This window comes from Hippoglossus hippoglossus, chromosome 13 (genome assembly GCF_009819705.1).
Source record: "Hippoglossus hippoglossus isolate fHipHip1 chromosome 13, fHipHip1.pri, whole genome shotgun sequence".
NCBI lineage: Eukaryota > Metazoa > Chordata > Actinopteri > Pleuronectiformes > Pleuronectidae > Hippoglossus > Hippoglossus hippoglossus.
Window position 1 is genome coordinate 18,676,536 of NC_047163.1, and position 12,206 is coordinate 18,688,741.

At 40.4% G+C, this 12,206-nt stretch overlaps 2 protein-coding genes across 5 annotated transcripts in view; both read right to left on the reverse strand.

Annotated features, from left to right (window-relative positions):
• Window positions 1-1,297, reverse strand: part of scarf1 (scavenger receptor class F, member 1) — a 7,797-nt gene extending 6,500 nt beyond the window's left edge. Inside the window, exons 1-3 of the mRNA XM_034605307.1 lie at window positions 1,021-1,297; window positions 644-705; window positions 364-465 (exon numbers count right to left, since the gene is read on the reverse strand). Coding sequence (XP_034461198.1) covers window positions 364-465; window positions 644-705; window positions 1,021-1,121 — 265 coding nt within the window. The 5' untranslated portion in view covers window positions 1,122-1,297. The remainder of the gene's footprint in view (window positions 1-363; window positions 466-643; window positions 706-1,020) is intronic.
• Window positions 1,298-2,122: 825 nt separating this feature from the next.
• rilp (Rab interacting lysosomal protein) lies at window positions 2,123-11,904 on the reverse strand. Of its 4 annotated transcripts, none has more exons than XM_034605329.1 (8): window positions 11,265-11,904; window positions 9,060-9,186; window positions 7,388-7,509; window positions 5,640-5,825; window positions 5,107-5,276; window positions 4,905-5,030; window positions 4,717-4,818; window positions 2,123-3,445 (listed from the first exon to the last, which is right to left on the reverse strand). In XM_034605329.1, the coding sequence occupies exons 1-8, from the start codon at window positions 11,607-11,609 to the stop codon at window positions 3,331-3,333; spliced, it is 1,293 nt and encodes a 430-aa protein (XP_034461220.1). In that variant the 5' UTR covers window positions 11,610-11,904; the 3' UTR covers window positions 2,123-3,330. The 4 variants fall into 4 exon arrangements, with proteins under 4 accessions (XP_034461220.1, XP_034461219.1, XP_034461218.1 ...); XM_034605328.1 differs by having other exon boundaries at window positions 9,060-9,189; XM_034605327.1 differs by having other exon boundaries at window positions 11,259-11,904.
• Between the last annotated feature and the right edge of the window lie 302 nt (window positions 11,905-12,206).

Consider the following 12,206-nt stretch of genomic DNA (forward strand, 5'->3'; position numbering starts at 1 on the left):
TATTTAAAAATGTATCATTCAGGGGTTGAATAAATACATTTACCTTTGACACTTTAAGTACATCAAGCTGATAATACCTGTGTACTTTTATAAGGAAAGGATTTTCAATTTACTTCTACTTGTAATTGAGTATTTTTTCAATTGTTGTTTTGGTAATTTCACTAAAGATAAAGATCTGAACACTTCTTTCTGGGTACCTATAATAAACTACCAATATTAGTATAAAACCACTAGACCATCAACAGCAACGTATTTTTTACACAATTAAACTTAAATCTATAGTGTAGTTTAATAAAAAAACTTTTTAAACACGTGCATTATTCAAATGATGCGGAACATCTTCTGCTGTTTAATGTAACTCACGTGTTTTGCAGTGAGCTCCGTAGTAGCCAGGTGGGCAGCGACACACTCCAGGATACACACAGATCTCATCCTTTAGACAGGCCTGCTCACCCTCACACACAGCTACACACACACACACACACACACACACACACACACACACACACACACACACACACACACACACACACACACACACACACACACATTTATTTATAGAGCAAGGAAAATAAAGCCAAAATAGAGGTAGTGAAATTATTATTTCTCCATACTGCTTTCTATCAGAACAGTTAAAACTCACGTATAGTGCACTCGTTTCCCTCTTGACGCCATCCAGTGCAACAGACAAGGGCGGAGGGGTCTCTTGAAATATAGAAAATAACTGAATCAGTCTGACAAATATGATAGACAAAAGAAAACACTAGTAATAGCCAGAGAAAAAAGATATGTAAAAAATCTGTTTGTATTTTAACAAAGGTCAAAGTCGAACACAACCTATACTGAGAAAAACGTTGATGGCAGTGAAATGTGTGACAGGAACAGCACTTATATTCTGGTATCCAGGGATGTCAACATATTTTGGTCACAAGCTTCTGTAAGCGACGGGTTCCTGCTGTCATCACTTAACCAAAAAGTAAAGAGTCAACAGGTGTGAGTGAAGGTGAAGTTTGACTGCACCTGATACTGCGGCAGACGTTCTTCCCAGTGGGGTCCAGTGTGTGTGAGGATGAAGACCAGCAGCAGAGCAGAACACTCAGCGCTGTGAGGACAAACTTCATCTCCACGCCAGACCGCAACCAAAACCTGGAGCCGAATATCTTTCTTGTCTGAATGTCCAGTCTGTTCCTGATTTCTGTCTTTCCTCTCAGTTTGTTCTCCTTCCAGTCAGAACACAATAAGAGGCAGCTGTATCTCTCTGTCCTCCCCCCACCCTTCCCTCGTTCCCTTGCTCCCTCTCTTTCTCTCCTGTGAGTCGTCTTGCGGCTCCAGTGCAGCCAGAGAGGTCGAAGCCCCCAGGTTTCCTCTTCCCATTTCCTGGGGAAGTCAGAGCCACTTCCTTCTATTCAGCCAGACTCAGAGCTTTTTAAAGATGGTTGAACACTAACACACAAAACACGCCCCACACAGACACACACACACACACCACTGTTGGTCACCTTTTTCCCAGAATCTGATGTTTACAGTCTTCCTGGAGATGATGACGAAAGCCTCAGTGCTCCTTAAAAGTCATGAAATTACAAAGATGGTCACATGATCAAACTAGAATGACACTCAATAGAGTTCATACCTCCGTCAAGACCCAACAGTCTCCTTATGAAACCACATTTAAAGTCACCAAATTGGATCTGCACAGAATTGCACACACTCATAACTATCAGTTTCCTAAACATTTCCGATTGTTTTAAATCAAGATCCATTCATTATTTAATGAGAAATCAAGGAATATGTTGAAAAACGCCCTGTCTCTCAATGTTAAAGAAAGTGAAAAAAAAAGTCCTGAATCCGTCCCCTTGATTCAGATCCACTCCAAGATTTGATGGATTCCTTCCTGAGTCATGCCTCACCCCTCCACTGCATTTTATGTTTATCGGTTGAGTGATTCATTCATAATCCTGCTAACTAACAAACATACAAATGCAGACTAAAAACATAACATCCTTGGTGGAGGAAAAAATGTGTATTGAAAAAAATGTAAAACATGAGCTGCACAGAACCATTTCTGAATCTGATACTGCGTCTTATTTTTAAAGAATCTTGAGGAAAAAATGGATTGACACTATTTTTCTTTTCAATACCAGTGTGTTAAATGGATTTTATTTAAGTTTGATATTTCAACATCACAGAAAATCCACATTTCAATTGTTTTTGTCACATTTTCAATAAAGTTCAAATGGCAACTGACATCTTAAATATTTTTTGATCAGCATAAAATGTCATTATAAAGATGCTTACAAAAATAGATTGCAAACAGAAATGAATGAAAACATGGTGTGATTTGCAGGTCATACATTATCTCTGTATAAACACAACACCACTGGTCTGTGAGCTGTGTTATATTCAGACATTAACACAGGTGTCAGATTAGAGTGTTCAGATATTTTATGTTACTTTGTCAGTTAATGTTGGAGAGAAAGAAAATTCCCAAGTCCCCTCTCATTTCCAAACGGAAGTGCACAACTTCCTTAAACAGTCACCGGTCAACAGAGGCTGGTACACCAGCCTACATACGTGTGTGTAGACACACGCACACTTATGGCAACAACATCACATACACACCAGCCAGATGCTTTGGAGCTGTACAGCAGCTGATGACTTAAAATTAAGAAAATATACTATAACATGTTAAGGCTTATTCAAAATGCACCGACTGCTTGAGGAGTCGAGTACTGCAACTACAAAGTGCTTCAAATCATGTAAAATATATGAGTAAATATTATTATTAGTTATCAAATGAAACAATGCCCTCTTGTGGATTAGAGGTGAACTTAAAATACTGGTTTCCAGATTTAATAGTGGGGATAGTTTCATTTCACAATATATACTTTTATAATCTTTTGTCTTTGGTTTTTGTTGAACTTGAAAGAATATTTATGTGTGTTCATTAAAAAATCACCAACAATAAAACAAAGAAGAAAAATATTATTATTTGTATTAATACTTAATCATATAAAAGGAAGCTGTGGTGAGTTAAAAGGTTTACCTTAATACTGTGGTACACTGAGCGGTTTATACTGAAGTTAAACAGTGTGACTCATATTTATGACCTCTGGGAAAATAAGAGGTCAAAGGTAAATGATTAAAAATATATCTGAAGCGTTTCATTAAAACATTCAGTTTTCATGCTCACATAGTGCTTTTTGTGTTACACACACTTGTACTCAGACAACCTCCTGACCTCTCTACTGAGCAAAGACCAGACGAAGACGTTGTGACCAAAAGGAGAAAAACGGTGTCAGGACTCGTAGGATCTCAGGTTCAGTACCGGGCTCAGGACGTCGGTCGCTGCTCCGTCTCATCATCTCCGAGTATCTCCCAGCCAGAGACGGAGTTGCTCATGTGGGTGGGGCTACGGCCGTTGCCTGACCGCGTCAGGAAGCCAAAGCTGCAGAGTAGAAAAGACAAGCCTGAGGTCAGATCTGTAGACGGGGATTACAGCTAAATATAGAGCAGGACTGATGAGGATCCCTGCACTGTGACAGCAGACAGCGATAAATGCAACGCTTTGATTCACAGATGATGTCTGTTTTATTTCTGATTCACCTTTAACACAAGCTGTACAGTGCTTCAGTTGTTAAGAGTTTAACTGATCATTATCTATAATATCTAATCTCTACTCGTGTCTCAGAGGTTTGGTAATAAAGTGATACCTCTATTTCAGATTACCTAAAGCAGAAGTTTCAGTTCTAATCATAATTTCTATTATGATAATTCAATTATATTTGACTGGCTAATAAAGCCAAGCAGACTCATAACACATCTAAACCCTAAACTTAGCTGTATTTTCAGACCAGACAACATTACTCACAATCTTCAATTAATATAATTCAGTCGAGAGGTTTCCCCCTCACCCAGACTCGCACATTCTCATAGATACTGTGGTATCACAAATCAGTCTTAGCTACAGCCCAGGCCCTGTTCTTCATCAGCTGAAACTGTTTAATGTCCTCTGTCTAAACAATTGTACATTTCTAAAAAGACACACTTAATCTAAGGCAAAAAACATGAACACATGTTAACACATCACATCTACTTAGTTGAGTTGCTGAATTTCAGAACTCAAATCACATGTGAGACGCTTATGTTTCTCTCTCCTCTTCCCCTCCCACCTTACACCCTTGTGCCAAATGTTGTTTATGTTGCAGATAACTGTATCCCGGGAAGCAGATAAAATGTCAAGAACATATAAATTCAAATCAAATCAAGACATTGTGAAACAAAGGGGACTGACAGCAGCCAGGTGCACAGGATAAAATGTTCCACTAGCAGGTAAAAGGGACAGATTACAGGCTCTGTGACTCTATTTACAGCTGGAGACATTTTGCAACATGGGAAAGTCATTCAGGCTGAGTTTTAGAACCTACTCTCTCTCTCTCTGCTCAAACATTTGTTTTGGAACTCAGTCAGTGACATTGTGCAAATACTGACGAACAAATTGTAAGCACATACAACAAGGTTTTGACTGAGATCACCAATACCTTTGTGTCCCAATGAGAATAACACTTTCCTGATTGAGATGAAAAGCATGACTTGATGCTTCATCACGTATTTGTATTTTTTGCGTTTTTTGTGTTTTCTTTTGCATCCGTTATAAACATCATTAAGATGCACGTCTGAGCGGTGCACTGCAGCAGTACAGGTCGAAGTTGTACTCACAGATTTCGTATGCGTGACTCAGCTGGTTTGTCAGTGACAGTGTCCACTTGTGGACCGTCTACTTCTGTCTGTCCGAAGAGAGAACTCCTCTCCTCCTCATCACTGGAGAGAAAACAAATAATAACTGTGAACAAAACTAAATCTTCTCTTCTGAACACCTAAACTGACCCATTATTGTGTGATGAGACCTGCTGCTGCACTCGTTCACAGAAATTCCGAGCATCTTGGCCTTGATGAGTTTTCTCCTTATTTTGATGGCTGAGCGGACGGCTTCTAAGAGGAAACCCGGACACCTCTCCTCATTCAGGATCTCCCTGCAGAAACATCATTCACATGTCAAATCATAAGAAACACTATTTGGTCCACACACACTGCGACAGGCGGACCTACCTCTGATAGTAGTTGAGCTCCTCCTGCACCAGGAACAGGTTGGTTTTGAGCTCGTTCCTCTCGAAAATGATGTCACGCACCTCCTTCTTGGTGAAGCACGGCCGATCGGGATCTTTCTGATCACCGGTCGTCTTTTTCGTTGACTCGCGAGCTGTTTGACTTGGACTGGACTGATGAGAAAACAAAGAGTCTTCAGGTTGTCTTTATAAACTGGAGGAACCATGTCGTATCTTGAGATTGTTAGGAGGAGGAGAACCAAGCTTGATTGAAAGAAAATGTTACTTTAACACATGTCAATTTTAGATTTTACACATTGAGCTCTTTGTAGAATGAATCCTGAGCAGCTATAACATAATATAAGTCAACTCTTCAATTAACCGTGTCCTTTATTATATCCTATATTCCTAATACGAACAGGTTTTTAAATAATCTACATTGTCCGTGTTAATAATATCATTGAATTTGAGAAGCAAACCCACACAAGCACAGTGTTGTAAATTACAGTGTTGGCAGTTAAAATGACAGAAACCTACAGGGCTGTTGCTGTTGGTTCTGTCCAGCTGTGCTTGGAGGTTTTCTATCTCTTTGCTCTTCTCTTTCAGATCGGCCTCCATGTCGGCCTTCCTCTCCACGGTGCTCGTCAGCTGAGTCTGCAGCACATTCTGCTTGTGTCGCAGCTCTGCGTTCATCTTCATGAAGCGGTCCAGCTGCTCCTGGAGCTACACACACACACACACACATATACACAGATACACATTCAATTTTTAGTTCTTTTTGAATTTGCCTTAAATTTTTTGTCTACTAGGTGTTTTTATTTAGACGCCCTCTTGACCAGTGCACCCCAGAAAAAATATTCTTAATATCAAGTGGATTTTCCTGGTTAAATAAAGGAAGTCTCCTTTCAGCCAGGTATAAATATAAAATCAACATGCCAAAGCTTGACCAAAACCCAATCTGCATCAGGCAAAAAAACAAAAAAAACACTGCAGTAGAGTGGGTTGAAAATGTGTCCATGCTCGGGATTAGACCTTAAGTCTGGGGGAGGGAGAAGAGTCCGAATGAAACCACACAACGTCAAGACAAGAGCAACATTCATTTAGAGGCTGAAAAAAATTCTAGGCATCCATTAGAGCAAACAGAGAAACTAGTTTATTTGAGTTGTTTTTCTCATTCTCTTTTAAAAGTTACACATCAACAAATACACACCCAGTTATGGCTGCTATTTAAATCATGTGGTGTACATGCCTTGACACAAATAAAGACACGTGCAAACACTCATACCAGAGCATGCACACAAACACACGCACACACACACACACACACACACACACACACACACACACACACACACACACTCTGCAGTCGTGTGAGGGAGCAAACTCCGCTCAGACGTGTCTAAAGTGCAGCTTAACCCTGAACTAGTAACTATGTGGATAATCCCTGCGCTCTCTACCTGACTGTTAACTTTCTGGTTGTTTACCGCAATGGTTTACAAGATGGAACTTCTCTTTTGACGTTGCATGTGATGCATTAAAGTGTGCATGTGTAGAAGTCTATATATCTACAAATAATACAAAATGTATAACCAAAGCATGATAGAGATATAAAAGACGTAATTTTATCTGTTTGGAAAGTAAAAGAGCCTTTAAGGAGAAAGAACCTTTGAAGCCACAATCATAAACATCATGTTGTTTGTGTGTCTACGTGTGAAAGGTGCAGCAGCTCTATTTCTCTCTGTCTCTCTCTCAAGTCTAAAACCTAGTGCTAACAAACTGTTTCATCAAGTAAATGACAAATGTTTCTCTGAGAACTATGAGTTGATGAAGCTGCTTGGTGTGAACCTTTGGCCTTTTTACCACCACCATGGAGGTTGTGTTTTCATAGGACTACGCAAAAACTACAAAACGGTTTACCACAAAACTTGATGCAAGGATATGTTCTGACATTCTCGTTGATGAAAAATCAGACATACTTAGGGGGTATGGCATCGATGAGTGTTTTGCAATATCTTGTGGATCCAAATTAAAATCTGGAACAGGTGCATTTAAATGTGGTTTAATTAGGCTGTAGGCTTTTTTCAGCCACTGTATTGTTACAAATAGGTCAAGAAATCTGAAACCACCACCATCGTGTCACTGAGAAACATAATGCAGCCTCAGCTATGAGGATTGTGGTTGGGCCTTGGTGGAGGTATGCGCTCTACTGAGTGGCATTCTAGTAATGAGAATGTGTCAACGTGGCAGAGGAAGCATCACACACACGAGCGCCTGTGTCTCCTTACCGCCTCCACCTCTTTGGAGATGGTGGTGATCTCCTGAACCTTGGCCCTCAGCTCGTCCCTCTGCTTGTCCACCACCTGCTTCAGCTTCAGCATCACCTCTCGCTCCTGCCGCTGCACACGGTCTGACCATGGGAGAGAAAATAGTGCCTTGACTGCATATGTGTTATGAAAGCACTTGGCAGGATATTTTCATCTCGAGCCAAAGATAAGATCATAGCAATTCTGCAGCTTCTGAGAAAATGTCAGTGGAAAGAGTTTTTTTATGAATCTGTACGCATACCGAAAAAATAAGACAAAACATGCTTAATCTATCAACAAATAGTCTTTACATAAAAGTTTGTTACCAAATTTCCTCAAAACAACTCTATAAGTGACAGAAGATACTGACTTAAAGGATCAGTTCACCCAAATGATAAAACACATGGTACATTTAAGAGCATGTAATATTCCCATGCAGGTTATTTTTGTTTTATGACGTATTTAGCCATAAAAACTTGTCCAGAGTCAAATACCCGAAAATTAGGATAATTGTAGGAACTATTTTTTTCTTTAAAAGGTTCAACACTTCACAGTGAAAATCTTATCTACAGTAGCAACAGAAACTGAGACGTTTTCTTTTGTATTTTTTTTCATGCAAACATGCCACAGATTCCACACATTCCACTCTCCTCTATTGTATTGTTGAGGAGTAAGAAATCTTGGATTTCTCAAAACCTGGGCAAATAAAACCAAAGCTATCCACAGCTCGATGCCATCCATGCAAAGATGTTTTTCGTAGTCTGCATACATGGATCGTTTGGACAAAAAAAAAAGATGTGTCATGTTCTGTAGTCCCAAAACTAAATTCTTCTACATAAACAAAAAGAATCGGCAGCACATGTGAACTCGGCCGGTTGAATCACTGGAGCCAGTCACATTCATAAAATAAAATAAATTAACCAATTCACCTGCCACATGACCTCCTGTCAAATAACTCAAGTTGCATGTTTTTCCTGTCAGCACAAGAAAACAAGAGCCACCAAAGTGCCCCCCCCCCCACCATCTGGCTCACATTACTGTTGTGAGGTTTCTACATGCTGAAATACGTCAGTCCACTTTATCTAGCGTCCTCTTTGTGTTTGCAAAGTAAGCACAGCCTCTTCTCTGAGTCCTCTCTAAGAACATCTGCTGCTTGATCTCAAAAAATTTACCGCACGACTGAAAGTGCAGCGACCAGTTTGACAGCTATCAGCGTCCCTGTACATGACTGTTAACCCACCACTTTGAATCTGTATTTTAATTGGTTGAGATGAAAACCAAATAATCAAATGGCCTTCAGGGTGATTTGCCTATTTAGAGAACATCTAATAACAGACTTGGATAGGTGATGGGGGTTTTCTAGGGACCACCAGTGCAAAATAACTAAATTTATTTAGAAAATCTATATGTTTGCACATAAGACTATGATAGCCACATGTAGTAATTTTATGTTACTTAAGATTTAATATAAGTGAGAGCCATCCTGAAAACACGGAGCCCCAAACATTTCCCCTTTCGTCCACTCTTCTCATGATTCCCTCAGGGTTTTAAAAAGTGCAAGCCATAACATTTCTTGGACTTAAAAAGTCATGTGAGTTTCAAAACCAGCAACATGCTTAACATTTGACTTTACTCATTTGATGCTCGGACATACCTTCTTGTGCATAGCTGCCCTTCAGTCTGCTCTGCAGCTCCTCCCTGTCCTCCTGGAGCTGCTGCACCTGGACCTGCAGCTCCTCACACCTCCTGCTCCACTGCTGCTGCTCCTTCTGCTGCTGCTCCTGCTAAAGAGGACGAGAGACAGACTGTAAAACCACAACCTCAGAGACAGGATACAAAACTTATAAATAAATAAGATCAGAACTCTACGTGAGCTGTAAAAGCCTCTTGAGCATCCATGAATCTGCCTTCAGCCAAACGGGTCGTTACCAACAGGGTGTGTACCTTTACTGTTGAGTCATCACAAATGTTGTATGGACATCTGAATAACAACCACACCTTGTCTTTTACTTTCTCAACCATGCTTATAACAAAACTGTCATGTCTACAGAGTAATGACACTAAAGTGTGAAGTGCTCGACATACTGAAGGATTAGTAGTAAAAATCCGACTTTATATAATGTAAAACTGGAAACAATGTAGCTTAAACACCATAGAACAAAATATTTGCATTATTAGTTTAGCTAGTTGAGTTAATCAATGTAATTCCAGAAATAACTGTGTTGCTTTTATAAAGCCATTTGAAAGATTTGTTGTTTCACAACAATGAAGCTCTTTGTGAGTTAATAATCCATAACACATACAGTGTAATGGCACATACAGTAACTGTCTGTACTTATATCACAGCATTGATCACGTGGAACAAAAAAAGGTTTAACTGATCACCCTAATAACTGTTACTAATAACGTGTGCTTTTGTGTCCCTCTGTAGTTGCTTTGAGTCTCTATTGTCGAGGTCGGCTGTGGCTCAGGAGGAACCAGCAGGTTGTTGGTTCATCTCTCCCATGCTGAAGTGTCCACGGGCAAGACACTGAACCCCTGCAGTAAATATGTCAATGTTATGTTGTTGTGTAGAGGAAGAAGATTGATAGCCCCTGCTTATCTCTGATTGGTTCGCCCTGATATTCTCTCCTAACAACTAACCAATCAGCAGTCTTCATATCTAAACTAACCCATTAACAGTAGGGAAGGGCCTAGGGTGGAAGAAATTATAGCTCTTCAGATTAACTAGATTCTTCCTCCAAAACAATAGCTAACATTAGTTATTATCTGCCCTTAATCCTCCCAAAGCCAAATACAGTGATTTAACAGAGGTAGTTTTATAACATTGATAACCTATACTACACTGGTAAATCCAAATGTTAAATATCCTCACTTTTCAACCACAAAGCTGTCATGTAGAGCTGCAGCGAACATTTGATTTATTGATTAGTTGATCTGTGGAACAAAGATGATTAGTTTTGAGGGATTTTCTAAAAAGAACATATGAAAACGTTTCTGGTTTTGTGGCTTTAGCTTCTTGATGGAATTTTTTTTTTCTGGTTCCTTATACATGACAGTAATCTAAATATCCAATTTATGCAGGTAACATTTGAGGACGCAACTTTATGATTTAAGGATATGGGGTGGGCATTTTTTCCACATTTGTGGGAGTTTATTGGCGAAAGGACAAGCCCTTTGAGTGAGAGAAAATACAATTTTATAAGTAAATATTTATATATATATTTCAGCCCCGTTGTCAAGCGGCGGTTGCCTTGGAGACACATGGGGGCAGCTGGTAATAGCAGGTTGGGGCAAATGTCAGGGGACACTTATAGAACAGATGACTCCAGATAATATCCAGGTTCAGATCGTGATTACACATATAACAAAGCATGAATTTATAACTCGTGTCATATAAAAACTGTCTTTATCTTTAATGTTTTTATTGTATTCAGAAGGCGTTGGCCTCTCTCCTCTGGCCTTTGATGATAGTTTTAAGAAACAACTCAAGACCTATTTCTATGATCTTACTTTGAATTAATTGTATCCTTTTTTTAAGCACCATTGTCTTCATTTTGTACTTCTTTTTATACCTTTTGCTAGTTTAATGCTTGTATCCTAAGTCTTTGTTTTATTGCTAACGTGTTCTTATTGATCTATCTCATTTCATGTCTTTGCTTTTATTTTAAAGCACTTTGAGCCGCATTTTATGTATAAAATGTATAAATAAAAAGTATTATTACTTATGAGAGAAATGTGTTTTTGACTACAAACATGGCGCTGCTTAGTTACACAGCTATAACACATGGAGGCTGGGACCGTGTTTACAGACTGCAGGGAGGATCACACAGCTAACATGTCCGCGTCTCACCCGTGCCTCATGTCTGTCCTCCTCGCTGCCGCCGTCTTTACCACCTCCACGTTTCTTGTGCTGCTGCTGCTGCTGGAGCTGAATGGCCTCGAAGGTCTTCAGCAGCTCCTCTTCCTTCAGCTTGTGAGCGAGGTTCCTCGACGCGAAGCTCTCCAGCAGCTCCAGCACCTTCACGATCCTCGGCACCAGCCCCAGGACGCTCTCTTTCCCGTACCCGTCGATGAGCCTCTCCACCTCGGCGCCGATCAGCTTGGCGATCTCGTACACGTCGTCCAGCGTCAGAGCCGAGCAGGACTTGTCGAAGCAGCTCTCCGTGGCGCCGGTGTCCCGCTGGGCTTCGTGCGCCTCCATGTCTTCCTCGCTGTGCGGTATCGAAAGCGACGGTGGCTAGTCAGTCAGCGCAGCATGTCAGTTGACACGTAATGAAAGCAAGTGAATGTAGAGGTGAAAACTGTTTCAATTGTGCACGGCTGAGCCCACATCGGAGAGTGACCCGCTCCTCTTCCGACAACAACGCGTCATGCACGAACCTGCCCACATTAAAAACAGCCCACATTAAAAAAAATACAAGAACATCGCGTACTCACGATCCACTGTACAGTCCAGGACAGTGATCGTGCAGCCTACATACTCTGCAGGATCCTCCTACTTCTCTGTCCAATGTAATGCGAGCACACACACTCATAACTACATGCAAAAGCTCGCCTGCCAAGCCTAGCGCAGTAATGCAGGCAGCAGAGCATGAACATTGGATTTCCTCTACAGATCTGCAGTCACAAACATTGACCTATGGCTGCCTAATTAAAGTCAATCGAATTATAAATTAATGAAGTTGTGAGAGGCAAGAAACTCAACTTGTACAGGAAAAGCTACAAGTAGGATTTCTAATCCCACTTAGAGGCAGTTAAGACAGTCGTTTCATTGCAGGACTTGTTTCTAAAACCTTGG